General features: G+C 39.1%; 3 protein-coding genes across 6 annotated transcripts; 1 reads left to right on the top strand and 2 right to left on the bottom strand.

Annotated features, from left to right (window-relative positions):
* Positions 1-81: 81 nt before the first annotated feature.
* On the bottom strand, positions 82-26,340 carry LOC124411499 (serine/arginine repetitive matrix protein 2). 4 transcript variants are annotated; one of them, XM_046890639.1, is made up of 14 exons: positions 25,898-26,340; positions 25,054-25,211; positions 24,832-24,949; positions 24,446-24,655; positions 24,184-24,349; positions 22,986-24,094; positions 22,779-22,812; positions 9,799-10,035; positions 3,015-8,703; positions 2,049-2,493; positions 1,772-1,869; positions 1,460-1,588; positions 1,211-1,350; positions 82-1,085 (listed from the first exon to the last, which is right to left on the bottom strand). In XM_046890639.1, the coding sequence occupies exons 1-14, from the start codon at positions 25,971-25,973 to the stop codon at positions 1,067-1,069; spliced, it is 8,628 nt and encodes a 2,875-aa protein (XP_046746595.1). In that variant the 5' UTR covers positions 25,974-26,340; the 3' UTR covers positions 82-1,066. The 4 variants fall into 4 exon arrangements, with proteins under 4 accessions (XP_046746595.1, XP_046746596.1, XP_046746597.1 ...); XM_046890640.1 differs by having other exon boundaries at positions 1,784-1,869; XM_046890641.1 differs by lacking the exons at positions 22,779-22,812; positions 22,986-24,094; positions 24,184-24,349; ... (2 more) ...; positions 25,054-25,211; positions 25,898-26,340 and adding exons at positions 12,160-12,762; positions 13,188-13,421; positions 13,653-14,053; ... (2 more) ...; positions 14,615-14,804; positions 15,471-15,606 and having other exon boundaries at positions 9,799-10,046.
* LOC124411521 (40S ribosomal protein S13) lies at positions 16,311-18,221 on the top strand. Its single transcript, XM_046890672.1, has 3 exons — positions 16,311-16,425; positions 16,935-17,062; positions 17,906-18,221. Exons 1-3 carry the CDS (start codon positions 16,403-16,405, stop codon positions 18,208-18,210), a joined length of 456 nt encoding a protein of 151 aa, XP_046746628.1. The 5' UTR covers positions 16,311-16,402; the 3' UTR covers positions 18,211-18,221.
* LOC124411515 (RNA-binding protein 42-like) lies at positions 19,180-22,093 on the bottom strand. The gene is made up of 6 exons (XM_046890665.1): positions 21,263-22,093; positions 20,975-21,120; positions 20,547-20,795; positions 20,074-20,435; positions 19,576-19,935; positions 19,180-19,463 (listed from the first exon to the last, which is right to left on the bottom strand). The coding sequence occupies exons 2-6, from the start codon at positions 21,027-21,029 to the stop codon at positions 19,371-19,373; spliced, it is 1,119 nt and encodes a 372-aa protein (XP_046746621.1). The 5' UTR covers positions 21,030-21,120; positions 21,263-22,093; the 3' UTR covers positions 19,180-19,370.
* Positions 26,341-26,937: the final 597 nt, after the last annotated feature.

Genomic DNA, 26,937 nt, shown 5'->3' with positions numbered 1-26,937 from the left:
AAAAATTCATTCAAAACGAAACGCTGTAGATACGATTATAATCGTTATCATCTCTCAATCTATATTGAAAAAGTCGTACCCAAGTTTGACAACTTTTATTATTAAGTCTATACAGTAAGGAATTAAAAAATGAAATCAGAAACAATATTCGCGCACATTTAGTCTTGACAACTAAGTTAAAATGCAATTAGGAGAGAAACATTAAATATTTAATCCAATTCCGTAGGAGTTGAATCAGTTATGTCCAGAAGAATTGCACGATGATTATTTACATATTTATTTATTTATCAATAACGGGAATTGAGTTTTTCAATGATTGCTTTCCCTCTCTTTAATTTCATTTTCTGCAAAAGTATGTGGAGAAAAACTTTATAACAAAATTGCTATTTAGCAGGAGAGCCTCAATTCTCTCTAGGCTAGTGCGGAGTCAATTTGTCAGGTTAAATGTTTAAAATTGATCATCGATAATGAACATAAAACACAATAAGAAAACACAGGATCCCAATATAAAGTTTACGATGTGATTTACCAACAAATCAACTAACGAGTCAAATTAGTCAATGAATGGACTGCCATTTACTAACAGCTGAGATAAAACCCGTCATCATCATCGTTGTGGCTGTGATCACGATCGTAATTTGACCAATTCATAATAATGCTGTGATGTGATAAACAAAGTTTAATAGCAGAGAACGAAAGAAAACCGATAAACAGAAAATAAACAAAAATACATACATGGGGGGGTGGGGGGTGGGGGGGGGGGGTGCAAATGGGTAATAGATAGACGCTATTAGTATAAGTATTTACACACACAATACACATTGTTCGGTGTTGATTTATAGCAGATTATACTGCTCTGATTTCCTTACAGTTAGAATTAACGATGTGGAGTAGAATTCATGTTCATATTCGTGTTCACATCCATAATCTTGTTCATTTTTAAAATCATATTCATTCCAGGCTATTGTGTATTTTCACTTACCACCAGAATCGATTCTCGGGAATACGGAATTTTATCGACGAGGGTAGATTATATTTTAATACTAGAACCAATATTGGCTCATGATCAACTCCAGAGGTTTTTCCTAAAATGATAAAACGAAAATGGTAATCAGTTTCATTATGGAATGACATTCCCTCTTCGTACTTCAATCAATGTATTGGAATGGCTTTATTTCTCGAATGTACGGAAGAAATAGGATATACTTACGCAGCTTTAGATGCCTTTGGTTGATTCAATGTAGCACCCCCAAAACTCTTTTTTTTATTCATTCGGCATTTTTTCACGTAAGCTTCAACCAGCTGGCCGATTTTTTTTGGATTTATTTCCCCCGTTTTATTGTGACAAATCTGAAATTTACGTACAAACACTTAGCATATTACACAGAAACACGCTTCACTGAATTTTTTGGTATAATATTATTGTAAAATAAAGGATGTAGATGCAATTTGAACCCACCTTCGGCACAGCTTTTCTCATAATGTCTTTATATTCCTCTTTCGTTACGTGCTTCTTTGTGTAATGTGGTTTCAAAACTAGTTTCACCTCTTCTACGACTCTTTCTTGTCTGTTTAATTTTTTTAGAAACTGAAAATTGGAAAGAGAAATCAAGTAATAATGATGAAAAATTACGCATTAATATTGTTATAATTAATATCGTTGTTTAGTTTTATCAATGTGGATATATTTTTTAATTTCGAAACATAAGTGGTTCACTTAAAAAAATTTATATGTTAAAAATTGAAAAAAAAATCATTTAAAAAACCGAACCTTGTCTTTCACCTGCATTTCGACGGCCGAACTTGGAAGATCGTCCAAAATCTGAAGCTGGTTTTCGTCCATTCGAACACCGACTTTGGGATTTGTTGCTAAAAATGTTATAAGAGAATTTTATTACGTAAAACGTGCTAAGTAAGTAATACTGATGTACTTGGAATCGCGAAAGATTCCTAAATTCAAGACTTTAATTTTACTACTTTTTTCATTTTCCAGCTCAGCAAATCAGTACGTTAAATAGAACAAAAGGATATTAGAAGTTGGTACCTACATTTCTTTCTCTTATCCTTCTCAAGAACTTTTCTCGCCCTCGTTTTTCCGAGACCTTTAACAGCTGGTGACGAGCCAAAGAGTACGTCAAAAGCGTCTTTTTTCTCAGCTGGTTTGTTGGCAGTTTTCGATGGTGTATTTTTGTTTGTATTACTAGGAGGCAATTGTTGAGGACTGTGACCTCCTGGACTGGGAGGATCAAAAATCCCATCGCTAAGACTTGAACCGGGTGAATATGGTGATGACATGTCAAGAGTATCATTTGTGGTCTCAAGTGTAGCGTCGCTTCCATTTTGTCCCATTGTTGAAGCATTTTTGCTCTGTAAGGATGTCGACTTGTTGCCACGTGATGGTGCCGGCTTTGCCGGATTAGCAAATGAATTTGGCAGCTGTGGCCTCTCATTTGATCTCTGTTTGTTCTGATTTATCGGCGAGATTCGGTTTGGCTGTGGTCATTATAATCCGTCATTGTACATTCTCATGTGAAAAAGTTTCTCGCATTTCAAGATTTCTTTCCGATTTTTTTTCAAGATTGCTTACTACCATCTCAACTTAGAGATGCGAGAGTTACTTGTACTAGGAACACAACATAAGGTGCATATTCACCCTCAGCAATCTTAAAAACCGAGAAACCTTTCGTCTAAAACTAGAGACTTTGAGGTTTTTTCTTGTCAAGCAAGTTGAGTGTTCAATAATGAAGAACTTTATTACAGAGATTCGAAACTCTTTGATTCCCAGAATGAAAGAGTGTCAACTCACCAAATGATAAGGATGTTATGTTTATGAAAGACGCGGAGCTTATAATCTAGACCACTAGATATCGAACCTGACATCTTTCTGTTTCAAAGGTGGGAATATAGGATGTGGTTCATTACTACAAGGTCTGTTGGACTGAATTGAAAATACATTGAAAATACCTCAAGGTACTAGTTACTGAAGTACTTTATGAAAAAACAAATTTACCCACCTGTATTAAACTTCTTTGAGTGCTGATGGGTGTACTGGTGTTAAACAAAGTGCTACGTTGAACGGCTGCAGTGACAGTAGCAAGTACCGGATTGATGTTTGTAAAGTTAGCCGGATTCTGTTGGTTCTGTTGACTCTGTTGAGCTTTAGCAGGGCTTTCGTTCGGCTGTGCTATTTCAGTCTGCCCATCGCCAACAGGCGGTGAATCTCTCTTAGGTGAGGCTTTCCTTATGGTAACCATAGATATGATCTTAGGTTTATCCATCTGTTTGTTAACATCCTGACTCTGTTGCTCCTGGATCTGTTTGTCCGTCTCACTAGGAGTGCAGGAGAGAGTATCAGTTGCGTCATGATTTCTTGGTGAACTACACTGATTTCTGTCCCTCTCGTCTGTTGGTGTGGCTTCCTGACTAGCCACTGGCGTCGGAGACCTTGACTTTGTGGGGTCGAAAGGATCGTACGCGTCCGGTGACGTTGGCGGTGACGTGGGTGGTTCGGGTGGGGTATTGGGCCCGATTTTAAGACGCAGTTCGAGCTCCTCCTGAGCTCTCATTTCCAGCTCTTCGTCAGCTCTTTCGTCTATTTCCTCCTCCTCTTCCTCGTGAAGAGGGTTTATCATGGACGCCCTGAGGTTACTCTGCTGCTTATTTATAGAAAATTTAATTTGTGGCTCCGGCGGAGTCTTCGGACCCTGAGAAATGAACTGCTCATGCTGAGGAGTAGCCTGAGCAGAAACATGCTGCTCAGGGGTGGCTATTTCCTGGGTTTGCTTGTGTTCCTCGTCGTCACTAAGTACTATAACGTCACGCGGAGAAGGTGTTTGTTCCCTGAATGGAGATTGGTCGAGGTCTATTACTGCCACAGGTTTTTTTGTTGCCGCTATTTCAGCAGCCTTTGATTTTTTCTTCTTCTCTTTCTTGTTCTTCGGAGACTTGGGTGGTCTTTTCTCTTTAACCTTCTCCTTCTTAGACCTTTTGGGCACAGGCTCAGTAGTTTGCGCAGTTTCTCGACGCCTGCGTTTTACCGTCGGAGTTACAAGTGGCATAACTTCAGGCAGGGGGGGTAACTCGGCCTGGTTTACTTCATTTTCCTTATTGAAGCAGACGCTAACAAGTATGTTGTCTCCGCTGGCGAAAACTTCTTTAGAAGGTGGTGGAGTCCTGTTACGCTTGTTCTTCTTTCGCTTTTCAATCTCCTTCACCTTCTTGGGGTCTTTTTTCTTCTCCTTCTTCTTTTTCTTTATGGCCTCCTTGTTTGTTAGTATGACGGTCAAGTTTTTAGGAGGGACTGGAACAGTATCTAATACAGGAGATGACCAGCCGGTATGAGAAGCCACTTCTTCGTGTCTGGTTGGCGATGGTTCTCTGGACCGTGACCTGGACCAAGACGGAGTCCATTGAGCACTCCAGGATCTTCTGTCTCTCGACACCGGGCGTCTTTCTCTCTCAATGATCTTTTCGTTAATCGATTCCCAGTTTTTGTTGCGTTCTCTTTGATCCCTGGATCGCGATCTTTCCCTTGATCTATCCCTAGAACGGGAGGCATTCTTTCTCTTTGTGTGTTTCTTGTCTCTGGATTTGGAGGATATTCTCTTGGGTGTTTTTGATCGCGATCTCTTTCTGTTTCTTGAGCGGCTTCTAGACTTGTGCTTTTTTGACTTGTCCTTCTTTTTATCCCGGGATCGGCTCCTTGACCGACGACTTTTGGACAGAGATCTACCTCTGGATCGCCTTCTCGGTGAAAGAGAGGATCTGCGTTTTCTCGATAGAGATCTAGATCGTCTTTTGGACAACGATCTCTTCCTCGATACCGATCTTCTTCGTGATATCTTGCGCTTTGAACGAGACAAGGATCTTCTTCTAGATACCGATCGATCTCCTTTAGAATAAGATTGACGAGTTCTGGACCAAGATCTTCGCATTCGGGATCTAGATCTACTTCTCGATCGATTTCTTTCATGGGATCTGCTTCTTCGGTCTCTGGAAAAACTTCTTCTACGCGATAAACTCCTGCTTCTTGATCTGCTTCTAGTCTCGTCCCTGATATCTCTACCATACTCATCTTTTCTGGGCCTCGATGGTTTGTCAGCTACAATCTTTCTCACATCGTATCTCTCGAGCTCCTTGCGCTTTTCCTTCTTTCTTGCCACTTCCTTTCCCTTCTTTTTCGACTTATCTTTGTCCTTGTCTCGGTCTCTATCTCTATCCTTTTCTTTGTCTCTCTCCTTTTCTTTCTCCTTGGACTTTGACCTCCTGTCCTTATCACGGTACTGCCTTTCCTTGGTATTCTTGGATATTTTCTTCCACGATACTTGGTTCTGTGATGCAATATTCTCCTTGTTTTTATCCGATTCCTTTCCCTTCTCCTTCTTATCTTTTTTCTTCTTTCTCTTACCCTCGTCTTCCTTTTCCTTGCTAGGCTTCTCGCTTGTCTTACGGCTCATTCTGCCATCATCCATTATTTCTCCATCTTCCATCTCCTTTTCCTTTCTTAGATGCAGCAGTGCTAACTCATCTTCAAAATTCATGGCTTCGTCGGTTTCAGAAATCGCTTCTGTTCCCAGACCCGCGTATCCTGCGGGAGTTCTGCACCCATCCAAATCGTCATTTGATCTATCCTTAGTCGGGGTTATCGGCTCCAGTCCACTTTCGAAAGGCGAGGGGGAACTTCCTTCGTTATCCTTGTATTTTACAGGCAGCTCGTCTTTGCAAGGAGTATAAGCTCCGTCAGATTCCCAGCTCTGTTGATGCAAGTTGGAATGCACAATACTTTCGAATATCTCACTAGGATCTTTTTCCAAGGGAAAATTCTCTGTTTCGGGAAGAAAATCCATCTTTTCACTGGAGCCTGCCTCCTCCAAATTATCCTCATTCTCAATGAGTTCCGAATCATCTTTCTCTTCACATTCTGTAGTCTTATTCAGTTTTTTCCCCTGGATTTTATCTTCATCCTTGTCGTCATCGTCATTATCATCATGCTTTTCAGGTTTCCTTGAAATGAATTCCTCGTCTATCTGATCATAAAGAACATTACTCTCTTCAACTAATTCCTTGACTGGATTCTCAATGTTTATTTGGACATTGTCTACTCTTGTCCAACCTCCGGTAGTAACGGGTTCTTTTTTGCTTGTTGCTTCTTGGCTCTTCCGCTTATTTTCAAGACTATCCTTGAGGCTGAGCTCCAGATCGTCTTCGGCTGTGACCTTTGGCGATGACGATTGAATGGTGTCAGTAATGGAGATTATTGTATCAGAGCTTTTCTCAGTCAAGTCAACCATTGACGGAGTCTCTTCTTTCTCCTTCCCACAGTTGAGTTCATTCTTCTTGGACGAATCGTCTGACTGATTCAAGTCATTAGGAGCAGGATCATCCTCGCCCTTATCTGTAGTACCTTGTTCATCTGTCTCTTTGTCATCGATCTCAGTTAATACTTTTTCACCTTTTTGCTTTTTCTCCAGCTCTTCTTGCTGCTCCATTTCTCTTAGCTTCTGTTCCTTTTCTTTGAGCTCTTTCTCGAGTTCCTCTAATTTCTCTTCCTCGTCGTCATCAGACTTTTCCTCAGCATCTGTATCCTTGGTCTTATCCTGTTTCTCCGTCGTGTCATCTTCGGTCTCTGTGGCAGCTTTAGCCTCCTTGTTAATAGGCTTTTCTTCACTAGCTTTCGTCTTTTCAATCTCAGCATTCTTCTTTTCAATCTCAGCATTCTTCTTTTCTTCCACTTCTTTTTCCTGCTGGATCGAGGTTTCTATAGTCTCATCCATTTCGTCGTACAGATTACTGAGCTTGTTGCTAAGCTTAAATTTATTGCCAATTTTAAACGTGATTTTCCCTCTACTGTCGTTTGATATTTTCTTAGGTGGTATCTTGCTGAGCGTCTGTCTTTCCTTCTGCAACGATTCAACATAGGGATCAGACGGTTCAGGTATATCAGACAAATCACAGGCCTGAACATCACCCACTATGATATCATCGTCGTCAGGAATATCGGGTGGTAGAGGCGGCGGTTCAAGCGGTCCTATTTGCTGGGAAAGCTCCTGTTCACTGTTCCTAGCTACATCCATTGTCTGGGATGAGTAAATTGAAAAGTTTGGACAATCAGCTTGCGAGTCGTCTTCGTCGTCGTCATCATAAGCAGTCAGTCGAATTCCAGGCTTATCTATGATAGCCTGCTGATTAGAAAAACTAGTTGCAAAAGAGTGAGTGGCAGGTTGTAAAATCCCCCGCTGTCCATGGCTCTCACCGTGTTCGGCGTTGCTATCACTGTCATCAGCGAAGGGATCATACTTATCGTCACTCTTATGCTCCCTATTATCCTCCTTGGGATTGTCGTCAATGACAAGTTCCTGATCGCTGTCATTGCAGTCCCTGTCGCTCTTTGACTCCTCAAAGTCGAGAAGACCGGAAGGTGGCTCAGGCGGAGGAGGCAAGAGCACGCTTCCAACTCCCTCGTCGTTATTCGAAGCATCGACTACCGGAGAGCCATTATCGCATGAATTTTTATTATCAGGTTGTTCTATATCCGAGTAAAGGTCGCACTCTTCCTCATCTGGCGCCTGATTCCTGGGGCCAAATGTGGGCTCAGTATTGCTCAAACTAGCTTGCGGAAAGAGCGAGTGATCTTGGACGTCGTCATGCAAATTAAAACCAGACCCTTCATCTTGGAAGCTTTGTCCTAAATTACCCTGCATAAAGCTTGGAGGCCTGATCGGTGGAAGTCTGGGTCCAGGCAGTGGCGTAGACATTAGCGGATGAATCTGGGGTCTAAATCTGTGGAAGGAGTTCGGGTGAGGAAAACCAGGAGGAGGTGGTCTCTCGCCGTTACCATCTTGATGGCCGAACGGCGTTGGTTGTTGTTGTTGCTGGTGTTGGAGTTGCGGCTGCTGACGATCGTTGCGATCCGTCATTAGCGGAGGTGGAAACCTCGGTCTTTCATTACGAAAGTTCTGTTGCTGAGGGTTGCGATTCCTAAACGGAGGATGAAGATTTCCTGCAAATCCGGGATGAGGACCGCGCATCTCAAACCCTGGATTGTAATTACCTGGGGGTCTGAAGTCACGGCCACTGTTGTAACCGTCCCTTGCTCCCCCTGGCCCGCCATAGCTGTGCCGTCCACCTCCTCCGCCTCCACCTCCCCCATAAGAATCTCTGCCCCCGCCGTAACCCTGCCCACCGTAACTATGCCGGTTGTTTTCGCAGTTATAGTTACCGCTGCCCCTGAAGTTTCCACGATTTCCTCCACCTCTTGGACTGTTGTACATCGGATTTTGTACCATGTCATTTTGATTGACCTTTGTCAAGTCCAGACGTGTTTCTTTTGCCGTAATATTCTCCTCGTCGTTTGTCAAGATTTTTTTCTTTATCGGACTCTCGTTGTTGTTTATGCTATGCTTGTTGTCTTCATTGTTGTTGTTGTTATTGGTGTTATTTTTTATCAGAAACGTACCATCTGCCTTCAGGGTCAGATCAGTGTTTTTCTTAGAGTGCCAGAACTCTTGGCTGTCCAATATGCTACCAATCAGATCGGCAGGGGTCACCAAATCAGGATTTACTTCGTCACGTGGTATTAGAGGATTTGAAATCGTTTTCAAAGCTGTGTGACGACGTGTCGATGCAGTCGCATTTCTGGGACGACTACTTACTAGCAATCCATTACCGCCAACTGTACAACTGTCGGATTCTTCCGAGTCGGACCTATTTAGGGAAACAAATAAATTTTCACACCATTTAGGTGGATGATGCATCTAAATGGTTTGCTGCATCTGTACGTATACGAAGAGAATCTCTCAAAGTGGGCCTTCCGAGCTATCAATCGAGGCAAACTTACAGCATGTGACGAAAGGCATGTATTGTAATCACCTCGACTGGCTACGGGCCTACTTCGAGAGACTCTCGCAGTATGTATCCAGTAATTTAATGCATTCGCAGGCAATAATGTGTATCAATACTGAGCTTGGATTTTACCGAGATTATGAGTTTTATAGATAAAGTTTTTCTCCGTGATTGCCAAATATGTACTAGAAGAGAAAACTATGCTGAAATCTGGTGGGTAAAAAGAACTTTTCTCAATGGTTTGGAAATAATTCTTAATGATAATTACTCTTCTGTCATAAAATAATTATTGCCTTCAAATGCTTCGTATATTATGGTTTGCCTAGACACTAAACATTTAAACAACATTTAAGAATATAATAGTATTAGAATCAACGTTTGTATATAAAACCAGAACAATGTGTATTGTGCGCATCCCTGTATATCCAGGTAAAAATCGATTCATATATATACACCCAGAAAAATATCCTACTCTCTTATGGTCGTGAGGATTCACTGATTTTAGAGCCTGACAGTAACTAGGCAGTACTAAATAAATATTAATCATAATCATAATCGTAGTAATAACAACAGTAATAACAGTAATAGAGATCAAATTCTTATCGTCGTATAGGAATATAGTTTAAATGTACGTAAAACTGTAGTGTACCGAGCCTGAAATCAAATTCATTCGCAAGATCTTCGCAAGGACCTGAGTGTTAATAACTGGAGGGTAAGTACATCAAATTCTTTGTAGTCGATGATTGCTAAATTGCAATGCAATGCGAATAAAAGGTATGCGTATACCCAGTCAATACCGTAACTTGCCACAAATGTTGTTAATAGTCAAGACAAAGCAACGAAAGGAATTTCAAAATTAATAATAGTAAAACAGGTGTCAAACAATAAGTGACAAAACGAGTAAATAAATGATACAATGATTGGTGAAATATAGGTATTGAAAAATTTTTCACTCACCCAGTCGGGCTGTAGTTGAGGTCTCGTGAATTCCCGAAGAGGCTGACTTGAGATATACCCGCGGTGTATCTTGAATTTGTGAGCAGTGCGCGATCGCTTATATTTTGACGATTTTTAACCGTTGGAACGAGGAGAGGAACGTTACGGATTGGTTTGCTCATTCCCAGCGCCACTGCCAACCGTTTTTTGACAGTCTGAGCTTTGGCTACAGAACGTACAGTACGGGCACGACGCTTTCTACCCCGTTTCTGAAATCGATAAAAAATGACTGTTAAATTTCGTATGTAAATAAGAAATATTGCCTATTTTCTTCTCCTTTTACATTTAATATTCGGAAGAAGCTGCATTTTCTATTGCCATTATCGAAGCAAAATAGTCTTGAGTACATACTGAGATTAAAGGATCTCAATGTCATAAAAATTTTCGGCTTGTAAAAAATGGTTTGAGAACTATAGAGTCCTGCGAGTTTAGTAAGTGGAGATTTGCTACTGATTCGTTTTTTGTATTACTCGATTTTGAATAACTTTAAGCTCAGGAAACTGTAAAATCGTAAATCGCTACTAATGTAATTTTGTATGAAATAAATTATTTGGCAATCGACAAAATCAAAGTAGCTTTTTTATTTAAATTTGGCAAATTTAAAATTTATACCGAGACTGTCTTAAATCTTTGATTTTTACTTAGAACTATTTTCAATTTACATTTCTCCCTTACGTTTTCCAAAAGAAAAAAGTAAACTTTGGATGATTAACTTGCTACAATTTTATTTTTATTTTTTGATGCTCTACTTTCGTTTTTTGCATTGTCGCTCTCAATATGGATAATGAAAGAGTGCATTTGTGATAAGAGAGAAGAAAAAATGTAAGAGAGAAACACGAAAAGAAAAGAAAACTCAAAAGATTCCACTGACAAAAAATTTTTATTCACATGAATCAAGGATTAAGGGTGGATACAGATGAGTGAAAAAAAAAAAATAAGAACAATCATGTGGTCGTTAATTGAGAAATTACGCGATACATGACATGGTTAGTACACATATGTATAATTATGCTTTTTGACCTCTAGTGATAGTGATGTCTAGAGAGAAAATTTGGACGAGAGAAGTGAGAAGACAAGATGCAATTTTACTTTTGTCTCTCTGCAAAAAATAGAGATTCGCTCAAACTCCTAACATTAAGTAGTTCTTTTGTTTTCAATACAGATATTGAGTAATATCAAATGTTGTGAAGTGAAAATGATAGCAGATATATTTCCCTAATTTCCAAGCCACTGAATTCAATATCCCATTTTAACAATTCGCGTGGAATCAGTGGGATTTTTTGAATTAAAATCGTTCAAATCAATGGAAGATTTTTTATAAATTGCAATTTTTTTTATTAGTGTCATTTCTGTAGGTTCTGCATTATTTATAATTATGATATATTTGAAGTAGAAATGGTTGTACTTTGTTACTATTCTTATTGTAGTTAGTACTGAATATAAAAAGAGTGCAAAAATAGTCAGAAAAATATCAAATATTGCAGAATGGCACTGCTCGTTTCACTGTTACCACAGTTTCATTCACCGGTTTGCAATTCAGAGACTAGAGGACATGCGTAGCTCTCGTGTTTGATTTTATCACGTTGAAAATAAATAAAAATTTCGTACTTGAGATACTGAGTATGATAAAATAAGTTAATAATTATAAGCTGTTTGAAGAAATAAGTAAATTAACTTGCAAAATATGAGTAAGACTAGGGTAAAATATCATTTCAAGGATTCCCGTTGACGTTTATTAAACATTATCAAAATTCCACAGAATCCAGATAGTGTAGTTATTTTGAATCACAGCTGGTTCATGAGCAAGCTTTACAATGATCAGAGAATTTAGATTTATATAAATCCCTCAAGCAAAGTTGAGACGAGATCGAATTGTGAATCACTCACAAATTTCTTAATCCAAACCCAGTTTGCAAGTTTAAAAATATTATGGAAATAATATGAATAGATTCAATTTAAATTCTAGCAAAATTGTGTTAGTGCAGATTCTTTTTCCAAATTATCTTGTAGACAGCGAAAATCTATGAAACTCATTTCGAAAATTAATTAGAACACGAATGCAAGTCCATGTAAGCTTATATAAAAAAAAAAGAGAAAAAGAAACAAAGAAATTTATAAATTCTGGTCTAAACGCTAGCGATGGATTCAATCAAAACTTTTACAACTGATTGAATTTTCTGTATGCAAAATGTAGTTATGTTTCATGCAAATATCACATGAGAAATGGATCATGTCCTAATGTTGTTACGCATATTTATCTAGGTGTACACAGTTGGATTAGTCAATTGCAGATATCATCTGGGATATTTATTGGTATTGTACCTTTCGCGTGCTCTTCGATTTCTTCTTGTATTTACGTGTTGTCGACGATCCAGCATTGGTATCGGACGACTTGACCTTAACGTACGTGATGATTTCCTCCTCCTCGCCGTCATCGTTAATCTCAGTTATCCTCACTTTTCGCAGCTTGGTAGTCGCCCCCCTGCTGCTGGTTTTGCGAACTTTTTTCTTTTTCCGTTTACGTTTTACCGGACTAGACTTAGACGCGGACTTGGAAGTCGACTTTTTCGATCCCGTGACGCCGCGGACGCGACGTCCTCGCGCCGCTTCCGCAGCTCGAGCGCGGGACGTTGATCCTGCAACCGAATCGAGGCCCGACGACGACGTCGAGGGCTGGTCAGGATCGAAGAAGACAACCGCGTCTCGCGACTCCGCCGCGTCTCTTGTTTCTCGCGATAACGACGCTGCCCGGTTACGATCGGCACGTATATTTGCCCGCACGCGTTCCGTTTGACGGGTACGAGGAATTACGCGCGGACCTACCGACGATTCACGGTCACGACCGGTTCGCGTTCGCCCGTACGATTCGCCCAGTCTACGAGCCTCTTCCATCAAATCTGGAACCTCGTCAAGGTCGATTTCCACCTAAAATGTCACAGTTTTTATTCTTAGTCTTTCATTCATTTTTTGAACTTATTTCAGAATATTAGGTAATCAAGAGAAACATGGTGGGTAGAGTTTTCGAAATGGAGTAGTAAGGATTCTGTCGCGTTATAAATAATTGCTCATTTTTTTTCAGCCCAACTTAGAACTGAAAAAAACAAAGTTGATCAAACTCAGCATTTGCTTCTAGATGAGGGAAAAAATGTGTTGATAATCTTTTTTCATCGTCTCATCCAGCTGTTCAGGTCATACAATAAAAAGTGCTTTTCGCGAGTTCTTCATGGTAATCACCCAGAAAAATATCATAAGCAAGTGCGGGACTACTCTGAGATCTTTTCGTTTATGGTTTTTAAACCACTCCCTAATTTGTACTCTACTATTTACTCTTGTACAAGTTTATTTGTTACCACTTCAGCATCATTTTGACTATTTTGGGCGCATTCGGGACAAAACCACTCGTCCATAGGAACTTCGTTCATAGGTGGAGTGAGGCACTCTAGGTGATAACCCAGATCGCATCCGTCGCACAGCAACATTCGATCTTCCCTGTCGCACTGTTGACAAATCTCGCAATACGTAGCATCCTCTTGGATGTGTTCCTCAACCGGAGGTTTGATAGTGACTGGAAGCTGCTTTACAACCTGAAGAAATCATGAAAATGCTTTCTAGTGTTTTCTTTCTGGTACTTGCTTAAAATATATCAAATTACAAAGAGTGTGGCTAAGTCGTAACAAACATTCCAACGTCAACACATGTGCTGACTTATGAGGGGGAATTTACGATATATTAAATTTTCCAAAACTGAAATAAAAACTAAAACTAGTTTTTAATATTATTTTCTTATTGTTTGACAATTTCTCATTTAAAAGTACCTTTCCACCAAGATTCTTCCTGACCAATATCAAGGTGAAAGTTTGTCTGTCGACGGGACAAGTGTTGATATTTTTGCTCCATTCGACGAGGCAATCAAGGCAAAAAGAATGGTCGCAAGATTCTGGTGTAGCGATTTCCTGTTTCTTGAAGGACAGCAAACAAATTGGGCATTTTTCTGTCTGTAAATTACTGCTATCACTGTCGCTGTCACTTCCATTTGCAGTAGTTCCATTAACACCCCCGACTTCTTCTGTTTCTCCTTTGAGTTTTGATTTTTTTTGGCCTTTTGACGATTTAGGTTTCCGCCCGGTACCTGCGCCAGCTTCTCCATCCAACTCTGATGCCAAACCATCTATACTCCGCCAGTCCGACTGCGAGGTTGAACTATCACTATCGATGACTGTGGATGAAAAAATTTGGGATAAGATCCCAAGGCAGAAAGGATGAAACATAAAGTTCATGATTCACGTAAATTAACACACCAAACAAGTTCGTACTAACCTAGATCATTTGATCCATCAGCATCCGTATCACTGCTCTCGTAACTTGAGTTATCGTCACTGACGACTCTCTGCAATTTAACATAACAAAAGATGATTAGTCGGTCAGCTAATTGACATGTTCCAAAACTGATTAATGTTCTCATTGTCCTTTCCCACAATGGGGGAAAACAGAGAGTTTGGATAGCTATGCAAAATATGCTTACGTAAGTTTTTCTGTTTTTTACAGGCTTTGGAACATCGCTATCATCTGAGCTGCTTTCACAGTCACTTGTGACCCTCTGAAACACGAAAATAACAAATTGAATTTCATCTCTATCGTCAATAGAGAACTCAAAATACCGAAGAGTTTGGTTTACATACATTTTCAAAAGTTAAATTCATTAAAAAGGGGCAATGTTGAAAATATAACTCTACCTTTTTCTATCTCATCCAACCATCTGTTCAACATGTTTACTTACATATACTCTCCTCCTTCTTTGCGTCCCTATTACTGATTCATCGCTACTGTCACTATCAGACACGATAATTCGTCTCCGTTTAGAAGGCTTTGGTGAATGCTCGCTGTCTTCGCTATCGCTAGACATCTTCATTCACTGTGGTCAAAACATGCGCATGTGTGTTCCAACCTTGCTTCGCACACCAACTCACCTGAATAACAGACAACATCGATATGACAAGTTTTTATTATGATTATCCTTAAGTTACCTTATACATCTATAACAGAGAACAACATGTCCCGACTAACACTTGCTCTCAAGTGTGCAATAGATTGGCTTAATGTAATATCGACATTGACCGATGGCTAAGTTATTTGGAACGAACAGTCCCTGGACATAGTGATGGAGGTGGGACAAATATCACAAGCCTTCAAAACTAAAAATGATTTTAGCTATATGCAAATTAAACAAACACACATATATGGAAAGGGAGACAGTAAAATGGGAAGAGCGGAGGGTGAATAAAAAAAGTGGAAGGGTCGAATACTTAAAAAAAAATTCTCCAAAGGGAACTGAATAAAGACGTCTGACTTCAGAGTAGCTTGTAAGATCTCGCACGAAGATTTGAGGGATATAAGTAGTGAAAATATTCGAAACTTATTCAAGGTTCGTTGCATCTATCGTTAGTTTTTCTTCTTCACACGCACGTTAGTATCGTTGGCTAGTTCCCCGTTCTGTTACCAATTTGCGTCCCAAACATGACGGTCGTTGGTAAATATTTGCAAAATTTAACATGCTTGGGTATAAGTGACGCATGAAATATTATTTCGATATTATTAGGAGATATCTATGTAAGAATATGACTTACTCCATATACCTATACGGTTTTAAAAATATTTTATCCCGTGATGACAAACTTTGGTGATAATGACAGCCAGAGGTACGCTTGGTCGTAGAAAACCGCGGCCATTTTCCTTTTACCAATTCTCGCTAGGCTAGTCGCTTGTACGATCCAGCCGACTTTCCGACGTTGCCGATTCTCGGATCTTCATCACCGATTACCAGCCATCTGACAGAGTTTGTTGGAACTATGTTAAAGTTTTTCAAGGGGCATTTTTACTGATTTTTACTTTCAAAATTCTCGTAGCTTTTATACACATGTTAAAAACCTATTTGGGTGTTTTTTTTTACAAATTTGAAAATTCAAACTTTGATAAATCTTCTCGATATTCGTATAATCTGCTGGAAGATTTTCTAAACATTAGTTCTGTTCTATTTGACACATTTAGAAAACGTAAGAACTGAAAGACTCGTCTGATAAGTCTGCATTGAAATGTCAGTTAATCAGCAGATTTGTCCAAAACTTTCGTTTCCGAAGGTTGCAAATCAAAATACCCCCATTTCCGTCAAATGAATATTGCAGGGTGACTGATGAGTGCAGCCGGCATTCAATCAGCTCAACGTGCTCTGCAATTCATACGAATCGGTTAACGGTCTAATCATGGGCGCTTTTCTTTTACGTCAATTTTCAGATACATCACAATCATGAGTGACTTCATTGGTCTGTTTCGTTAGATCCGACTAATGAAATTACTTCGTGTCATGTTATGTCAGAAAATTGATGTAAAAGGAAAGCGTTCCATTTCTGCTAGGGAGTGGGTAAGAGTCTTGTGATCGCTGCAACGTTGTGTAAAAGCCACACGTCACTCGGCCGACAGTCTGAGTATTTTATGACCAATGACTTAGGTGGTTGTGTTGTCCGCCGAAGAGGCGCTAGTGCAGTTCTTTCGGTAAGAAAAATCTGGCATCATGGGTCGTATGCACGCTCCCGGGTAAGAAATTATCGCCTTAAATATCAAAAGTTTGGAATATAGACCTTTCTTTTCTGTAAATTTTACAAATCCCGTAAAATACTGTTCAATTTAGGAGCAAAAACCCTGTTGCTAAGCGGTGCATGGACACTGATATAGGCGTGAATAAACCTACTCGCGGGATGTCGTCGCCATGTGTTCATCCCGCGGTGTGATATTTCCGCAATGGCGTTTCCTTCACGAATATTTGCCGTCAATCATTTCTAGCCAGCTTCAGATTTTACAATAATGTTTGCGCAGCACGGGTTACGAATAACTTTGAAAAATGAAACCAAAAAATATGCCGTAGCTTGTCTGATGGTTATAACCACTGATGCAAGCGTCATATCGGTCAAATGATGCACTTTCACATTTCCAACACGTGGTTCACGTTACTGAACAGTACTAAATCATATCTGTTTTAACGTTGAATAATCAATTGCACTTATGAAATAAAAAATACTAAAAATCATTTGTTTATCTCTTTGTAGAAAGGGTATTTCCCAGTCAGCGCTGCCCTATAGGCGCAGCGTTCCGACGTGGCTGAAACTCACCCCAGAGGACTGTAAAGAACACATTTATAAACTGGCCAAGAAGGGTCTGACTCCGTCTCAAATTGGTATGCATCTTTGATAAAACCATGTATAACAACCTGTTTCGTGAAAAAGAAGGCACAGATTGCATAAACGTGTTATATACCTGGTGACCCAGTACCCGAGGACCACCGGGCACTGACGGATTCTTTGCAAAGAAATAAGACTAAAATTTCTCTCGACAATTTTTTTTTTTTAAAGCAACGTTTTTTGAGTTACAGCCGTTTCAAGTCTACCAATCACGGCGCAGATCGGACCGAGCATGCGAGCCAAGTGCGAGGCTAGTGTAGTTGAGCCCAATGCAGCGTACGCTACCCTGGCCCTGGGCTTGTGCGCCTGGCCCTATCTGCGCACCGTTATTGGTGTATTTCAAGCGGCGCTAACTCAAGAAGCGTTACTCTAAAAAAAAATTGTCAAGAGTAATTTTAGTCTTATTTCTTTGCAAGGAATCCGTCAATGCCCGGTAGTCCGTGGGTACTGGGTCACCCAGTATACACGCGCACAGCGAGTAACGCTAGCTATTTGTTCTGTCATTTAGATACTTTGTTGGCTTACTTATTTTTTAAATTATGCAAGCTACCAGCTGAGGTTCGACTGAATCTAGTCTTATCCCTTCCTAGACGCTTGCTATATTAATTTTATTTCTGGCTTTTGAGGTGATTTTGGGTACCTTATCTCAACTTCATTATAGGTAGCCACTTACAATTCTTCCATAAGCTTTGATTTTGAGTTGACATACTTAGAGATATAGTTTTACTATATTATTCAAATCAATTGGTCAATGTAGAAACATAAGACTGATTCAAATGAATTATTAATAGCACTGACAGAAGTTGAATAAGTCTGCAATCAATCTTTAAACTACTTAGGTGTGATTCTTCGTGATTCTCATGGAGTTGCCCAGGTCCGGTTTTTGACCGGTAACAAGATCCTGCGTATCCAGAAGGCAATGGGACTGGCGCCTGACCTACCAGAAGATTTGTACTATCTAATCAAGAAGGCAGTAGCTATCCGTAAGCACTTGGAGCGCAATCGCAAGGACAAGGACAGCAAGTTCCGTCTGATTCTAGTAGAATCGAGAATCCACAGGCTCGCTCGTTACTACAAAACCAAAAGTACCCTTCCTCCCAACTGGAAGTACGAAAGCTCCACAGCTAGCGCCCTCGTCGCTTAAATGATAATCTGTACACTAAAATTTTATTATATCAATAAATTCCTCTTATTGATTTAATCCTTAACAATTTTATTTTTCACATGACTTTGTTAGAAACATGAACTCCTTTTTCTCTGTCTCCGATCTCGTGTTTCAGTCAGCTGCCGGTGCAAGAAGGGCGAGAAATATTTTCCGAAACTTTAAATCTACGTTTAAAATGTAGAGTTTTTATAGAATTTCGATAGTATTTCTGAGAAACAGTTTTCAAACACGGTTCTTTTTTTTTGTGATTTTGTTCGACAAAAAAAGTGAGAACGTTTATGTGTACCGCGAAACACATTTACTTTTTATGTTCCGATACTTATTAGCACTCTTCAGTTTTCAGTTTCTGAGATTATCCTCTGTTATCGATTCCGTGATTCGAGTATATAAGGGAGCTCTCCTCTGGATTGTTCAGTTGTTGATCAGCTTTCAGCAAACTACTACGAACCGACGTTCAGCTATATATCGCTTATCTTGTAAACTCAGGGCTTTGAATCAGCAATCTCTCATTGATACACTGCCTTTTTTCAATTGAATCATTGTCTTGTCTTGAGTACAGTACATAAGGTAACATCGTTTTTTATTCAATGATCATCACTAATCGAATACTATCCCTTTGCTGTGCTTTTAGGCCAAAAACTCATCTTTACTAAGTCCTGGCCGATCCCCCGCTTGCTGGCTATCTTTTAGTTTCTCTCAGCCTCAAGGCCTACTCTTTCAAGTATCCATAGGCTTTTCGACTATGGTCTTATCCCTCTGACTAGTTACCTGCCACTGCACGGAAGGGTAATTTTACTAAGAATTACTCATTCTCTTAATACATTGCATTCAACAAACTTACTTCTCAAGAGATTCTACAACCAACCCTGACTTCAATCACTAAACCAGATGTTTGTGGTATTTTAAACACTTCTGAGACTCGGGGTTTTGGTTAATGAAATTTCGAAATTTAATTAAAAAATGTTTAATTGTCTTAAAAATTAATTCTGCAAAGTATAATACATGTTATATTCTTATCGTTTACTGTTCTATTCCAATTCCACTTATTCTGCCCTTATATTATAACATTTTATTCTCACTGTATGTTGATCAGGTAATTTGAATCATATAAACTTGTGAATTCATCGCTGTAACTTGTTCTATTCGCTGTCGCCAAAGTCCTGCTGAGCTCTCTGCCACTTTGCTACCATGGTAGACATTTCTTTCTGCTTTTTTCCAATACCTATTTTTGACTACAAATAAATGAACAAATCGATCATTAAAAGTAAATCAGTAAAGCAGAATAGGTAGCTAATTGTTAAAGAGAACCTCAGGAAATTAAAACTGATAATGAAATTGATATACCTTTTTCTTTTTTTTCTCTTTCCCCGTAACGTCTATAGACGCGTTAGGCTGTTCAATTTCTGTATGCGAAGCTGACGTAATTACTGTATTAGGCAATGTTGCGGGTGGAGGAGTAGCAGCTTCCCTCCGGGGTATTTCAATTTCTTGTTGAATCATAGATTCTTGCCCTGAGTTTGTTTTTTCGATAGATGCGATATCGCTGTAAAATGAATCAAGGGCTGAGCCCAGCGATTCAGTTTGCGATTTGACGGGTGGCTTGGCAATCACCTGTGTGTTGGCATAAACTTGAGCATAATCTGTTAGTACAAATTGTACAGCTTCCGGGCCCGTCAGACTTCCTGCTGCCGCGATCATTGCTTGCTGGAGGAAAAAAATACAAATTTCAAGTAATTCAATTGCTTCAACGTAAAAAAGAAAATTATTCAATTATTTTATTGTTCCCTGGATTGTTTTTCTTAACTTTCTCTACTTCAGCAATGATTAATTAGATCATCTTACATTGTGCAAATGCTGATACGTTGGGTAGTGCATTAGTTGTCCTTGGATGATCGTCGAGCGGTGATCTATGATTGGAACAGCTATCCCTCGATCACCGATCGTCGCTGCATAAATCGGATTTGTCTGCTGCGTTGGCCCAGGATAGACAACGCTCTGCTCTATCGCAGTTACAGCTGGCAGAGGATAAGGCATATCTTTAGGGTCGACACCTGGAGGTAAGGGCTCACTGCTAGGTGCGTTTGGAACAACTGCAGGATGAGGAGGAGTCGGGGGGAGTGGAGGCTGAGAAGGGTTCTTGGGGGGCGACGAGGGCAGCGGAGGATCTACGCTGACGTTTCCATTGGTCGAAGAACCTGCCGTCTCTGTAAAAAAAACTATGACATTAGGAACATGTATAATTATTAAGCAATTTATTAACATTCATCCGTTAAAAATTTTCAGCCCTATTTTTTAAAGATATCATATTTATTTACCTGTTTTTTCTTTTTTTGAGTCCAAACTCCGCTCATTGGTACTTCCCCGTCGTTTTTTACCTTTCTTCAAGTCGGCTGCAAATATTCGCGGCGGTGGCGGAGGACTTGGACTGGAAATCTGAGGTGGAGGTGGAGCCTCTAAACTTTTATACTCGTCCTTTGTTACCTGGATGATTTTGTTATCGCCAGTAATAATTAATGGCATTGAATCCAATTTAGGTTTCTGCTCAGTTTCATTTGACACCTCTTCTGTAACAAGATCCATGAATAAGATATAGAAGCCAGTGATTACAGACGCTTTTTCGATCTTGAAATCAGCTTATTTTTGATTTTGTCATACAAAATTTTCAAAATCATTCTGTGGATTGTGTAAGGATTATTTTTTTTCCTCTATTTGTGATTTCAATAACTAAAAATATGATATGTACCTATTAGCTGAAGATTTTCGTCGTCTGGGGGAGGAGGTGTGGTGCACAAGTCCATTTCTTCTGTACCGCCAACAACGTCAGGTTCTGGATATGTCCATTGGGCCTCCCCAGTGACAGAGTTGCGATAGTAGTATCGTTTATGCGATCTAAAAACATCCCCCCGAGAAGGAAAATCATGTGTGAGAATATTGGGTAGATTTTAATCGTTTATTTACTGTCTGCACGTCTTGTGCAACGTTTTTCTTTTTCTTTTTTAACAGTAGTAACATAATCCATTGATACCCCTACCTGCGTTGCGGTTCGCCAAGAAGGAACCTTCCTTCTTATTTATTTATTTATTTTTTTTCATGTGTTAAATTCCTAATTACATTTATCAGAGGTATAACATGAAAAAATTAATATTGAAATCACAGAAAAGAGTTTTTAAATATCGCAAGAGTATCTTGAAGCGCGCAAAAAGAGAAAATTAAAAACCTTTTTGAAAATGTAGGTCAAATTTCTTTTGCTTTTTCATATTGGGTAAAGAAAAAGAAATTTGCATTTAAAGAAACCAGGATATTCGCCTTTTGCTATCTAGGAATTATTTAAAATTGATAAATTTGATTTGGCTCTGCTAGTAAGCGAAGCACTAATTCATTTATTTTAGTTTTTATGGCCTAAAACATTGTAAAATATCCCGCACTCTGGCAATCCGATGTCTTCCACTGAAATCATGATCGCTTCCCGATCCTGATGACCTATAACAGCAAGACAAAGCATAAATCACGAAGATAATTATTTCGTTTGGATATCTGAAAAATCGTTGCTCAATGTCGTATTTACAATTGGTCAAAAAGTATCATTGAAGTTTTAGTTATTCGATCAAAAAGTTATGTGAAATTATTTTCTCTGGCGGTCATCCGGAGTCTTTTCCCAAAAACTCGTGACGATTGTTCTTCCATCTTCTTGCAGTTCACAGACGATGAAATCATTAGGAATAGTGAGAAAGACATAAAATGATCACCCAAAATTGAGATTTAAGTAGAATCTTGTCTGCCAATCTGTACTTTTGACCAGCTCTGTAGCCGCAAAAACTTGCAGCAAGTGAATATCACGTGTATTAACGGTGTGTGTGAGATACTCTACCTATCCCAGTGGCAATCCCATCCTGGAGGCGCAGCTGCCTGCTCTAATCTGCCCAACTCAAGTCCCGTACCCTTCAACCATTCATGCAAGTAGCCTTCCTTCAAGTCCCCTGACTCCCAAGCGCCAACCAAGGTCTGTTGAATTTGACATTTTTATTGAAAGTGTTTCTTTAGACTTCAAAATTGATTCATCTGGATAACCAAACATACGATTCCAAGCGGAAATTAAAACTGTTCTACCAAGAAGGTATAGGAATCTCACTTGGAGTTGTATCACCATTATTTGAATGGCTGAAAGATTCTGGCTTCCTTCAGAGAGAAATTTAATTTTTTCCATAACAATCTCAGTCATTTCTTTCAACTGTTTATTGTTAATGATTGGTTTATCTACTTCAGACTTGACATTTTCCTCTGTACAGATAGAGCTCTCAGTTGTTTCTCCTTTCACAAAGCTTATGCATTTGTTCGATTGACTAGTATCTTTATCCGCCTTCTGCTTGTTGCCGGTAATTCTATCTCTAGAAATTTCTCCGCAGGAATCTTCAGTTTCAGTGTCTGGTTGCGCCTTTGATTCTTTATGAAATCCAAAACCGTGACGTTCAGAATCATCCAGAGATGTTCCAGTTGTCGAAAAGGTCAAACATGAAAGTTCAGTTCTCGGAGGCTGATTTGTCGCAGACTCCGACTGTGGTCTGCTTATTTTGTTTGGCACAACTGTAAAAAATGTATGAACTTTACTGCGGCTAGTAAAAAAACAGATAGAAACTTTGAAATGATTCACGTCGATTGTTATGTTGAAGTGTAATATAACGCAGATGCTCTCTGAATTATTTCTCATAAGAAGTAAACGAAGAATCAAGCAGAATATGAAGTTGTAAAATATGTACCATCAAAAGCAATTCGTTTTTTTCGTTGAAATCCCTTAGCTGGCATTTCCAAGTTCTCCAAAAACGAATGTTGCCGGCTTGATTCAGCGTCTAATCTGGCTGTCTTAGTTTCACCAGATTCTAAGCTCTCTTGTCCATTGATAGCTGACTGACTCGTATTATCAGTCGTCCCTCTTGAATCGCCGTCTGCATTGTCAGCCTCTTCTGTACTGCTGTTCGATAATTTACCAGCATTGACAAAATCCCATTGCTTTTGTTCTGCGCCTTTTATTCCTGCATCAGCCACAGAAGCATTGAAATCGCCGGAAACTTTTAGCGTACAGTGCAGAGAGTCATCAGAATTTGCTTTGCCAGCATAGTTGGACATTATCGGAAATAGCGGTTGAGCGTTCCCAATTTTCTTGGGTGAAGTTTCCTCCTCAAAGTCAGAGTCGTCGCTGTACCCAGCAACAAGTGAGATTTTAATATCCTTGTTTTTTTTGGTCTCTTGTAGTCTGGTTGATTCGCTATTCAAAGCCTTCACCGTTTCTAATTTTATTTTACTAACAGAACTAAAATTTCTCGCGTGATCGACAGGCATCTCTTTCTCTATCTGCGAAATTATGTCATCTTGTTCCAGATTTTTTGCCCCATCGTTTACTTCGTCCTTTATCAAAGTTTCAACAGACTCTGGAACTTCACCTCCCAAAGACTGTAGCAGCTTCGCCTGGTTCTTGAGTCTCATTAATATATTCTGTTCTTCACCATCGTCAGACTTAGCAGTCACCTTTTGACTCGCTAAAGGATTCTCAGTTTTTCTGATCGAATATACATTTTCATCCCTTCCTTCGGCTTTGGCAAGACTTTCTACATCATTATCTACAAAACTATTACCATTTTCGCCAACGTTCTCAGGTCCATGTATCATGGGAATGATTCCTGGTGGAAGAAAAGGACCAATAGAAGGACTGTCCTCGACTTCAGATGGAGAATTCTTACAAACTTCTTTCAGTTTGTGAATTTTTTGGGCAGAGACTTTGTCAGATGATGAATTTTTTAGTGCAGAGTCACTGTCACTTCCGTCAGACTCACTCTCATCGTCGCCAAATGACGTTATCATTTCAATTTTTCTACAAAAAAACATAATCTTTATAAAGCGGAGAATCTCACGCAAATGGGGGTAAAAAAATAAAATAGCAAAAATTTCGAAACATCTTACTCATCGTCAGAATCATCATCCTTTGGCCCAGATTTTTTTGGAGCTTCTGTAGCAAGTTCAGTACTTGGTTGATTCCCTCTAGAAATACCAACTTGTCTGTTCCTATTCCTAGCAACAACTTCTTTAGGTATCATTCCTTCTGGAATGTTGGTTTGCAATTCTGGATCTAATACAGGTTTAATAATGAAAAAAGGAATGAATAGTCTTTTCACAGAAGTTACAGTTAATGCTACAGTGTGTGAAATATTAATCAATCGCTTACATGTGTTTGGGAGAAAATTTGCCCATTGTACTTGGGTGTGAGCAGGAAGAGTTTGATGCTGTGTTGGGACCTGATTTTGATTCTGGTTAATTTGAGACGATTTTTCCCGGTGTAATCTCATTTCACTTGGCATTTCCCAAGTCACTTCGTTTGTTTCAATGTGCCAGTAGTACGGATAGCCTGTTGTCTCATCGAAACACTCTTGCCAGGCTATAAATACAATACAACAAAACGTTGTGAATCGTACGAAATTTTTTTAAAGCCTAATATTAATGCTTCAGAGAAGTATGGAAAAAATATGTGTTATCTTAGTGTTTTAAATATCATTTGATTTCTCAACATCTGAATGATCTCTGTAGTGGATTTCAAGTTTATTGAGTAATTACGGCAGCTTGAGGTTTCATTTTGCACAGGCTGACTGTTCCGCTGCGATGAAATCGTTGAATCGGTCGTTTTCTTAGTATTGTTAGATTCGACAGTGTCCGGGGTGATCATTTGAATCTCCTGCGAAACATTTTATAAATTTTTCTATTCATACAAACAACAACGATGATAAAGTTTCAGAATACTCAAGTCCTTAGAAGGTAGATTTAGTAATCAAGAATGACCTTCAAAAAGTCGTTGACTTTATCATTGAGTTGATTGGATTCTTGTTTCACGTCTTCGGTATCACTGTCTGAGTTGTACTGGCCAAGTAAACTGGCCAGAGGATTATTTGGGTTTCCATTTTGTTCAGGATGATCAACAGCGATCTGTTGATATTTGTCTATAATTTTACAAAAAAGAAAAATGATTACTACTGCTCAAGTTTTTTATTACCTACAGATACCTGAATAAAGCCGTAATAAAATTGGACATCATCTCGGTTTCTTACTTAACACTGTAGTCGAACAATCTAAGCTATATATTTGATGTTTAGAAATAAATAAAGTGAAACTGATCAATAAACAATAAAATTGGATTGATTAGAGAATTTCTCTGTGTTGTTCGATATTGTAATAATTTTTGATAAATTCATGAAATATAAAATACTTATGAGTGCTATTGATTTTAAAAAATTGAGACAACTAGAATTAAAGAGTGAGCAGAAGTAAAATGAAAGTTTAAAATCTTGAAAAAAATGACAAGTTAGGGCATGAGGTCAGATAAAAAAAACCTGTCAAGAATCACGTGAAAATGAAAAAAATATACATGGACTAAAGAATGTGACAAAATTACAGGAATACCATATGGATTACTAAAGTTTTATACAAGTTTATTGACATAGCGAAACATGTAATGACTTTAGTTAGTTTTACAAATGGAAATTCATTTAAGGTAATATTTTATTGTAGGCTCTGTTCAGAGCTAAAGTAAATTGTGATGGAATGTTCACCGGAATTTGATAATCTATGATACAGTTAGCGACAAAAAAAAATAGCATTTTAACAATCCAATGGAAATTGTAATTACTTTGCCATCGTCCCCGAGGAGATTCTGATTGTTCGCTATTGATATCCAAAACGGGCCTCCGCTGTCGTCTCTTCATTTGTACGTGACAGTATCTCAGATATATAATTTACAGCATACAGTACAATATTTCTCTCGATACTCGTCCGTTCATCTACAAAATTGTGCGGAATAGGATGTGCAGGTAGGTATGCCTTTCTTCCACCATTAACGTTACAGTCTGTATTATTATTTTTCTCTTATCATCCGCATATCTTTTTTTCTACATAGTTCTGTTGTAACTCAGAGATGAGAAACATTCAACCTCGACAGCGCCGCAAATAATAAATAAATAAATACCAACTAAACGCAATCCTTTCTCACACCCTCAGATTTACCAGGGACTTACATAACCTTAAAAGTCAAAACAACATCAAAATCACGAAGGATCAGAGAGCTTATAGACACGGAGGCACTGAAATATAGTGATACGCGCACCGTGCATGGATGTATGTACAACAATGACAAAAGATGTGTCGCCAGTCTATCCCCTCCAGTGTGGATAGAAGTGTGCTAAGGTTAAACAAGAATGCAAATATTTTCTCCATTAGCGAAAGAGAGATGGCGTACTACGTACTCTATCTCATTCGTACCCAATAAAATACGAGTATCTGAGAAAGACAGAAGCCTGGATCCAATTTTCTATCTTTCTCGGCGACACTCTCGGGGAACGTCGCGTTACGGTGAGCGTTCCAGTATTATTTCAGTGCGCGAAGGGCCTTGGTTGCTCCGGTTTGTCTGTGGTTCCGCCGGCAGAAAAGCCACCTGGACAGTATCATTCATAATTTACTTATTGCAGTGATAGTCAGTGGTATGGGCAGTGGTAGTGTAGTGCGGAAATTTGGAAATACAAATCCATGCAAGCGTTCACAATCGATTAGTGTAGTGGTAAACCTCTTATTGTGAACGCTCGCATGATATTCGTACTTCCAAATTCCTGCAAAGCACTACCACTGCATTAAGTCGATTATGAATGATACTTTACCTGCCCAGTTCTGGTCACG

Source organism: Diprion similis, chromosome 10 (assembly GCF_021155765.1).
Source record: "Diprion similis isolate iyDipSimi1 chromosome 10, iyDipSimi1.1, whole genome shotgun sequence".
Classification (NCBI taxonomy): Eukaryota; Metazoa; Arthropoda; class Insecta; order Hymenoptera; family Diprionidae; genus Diprion; species Diprion similis.
Note: the sequence above shows the minus strand (reverse complement) of the source record. Positions and strands in the feature narration are given on the sequence as shown.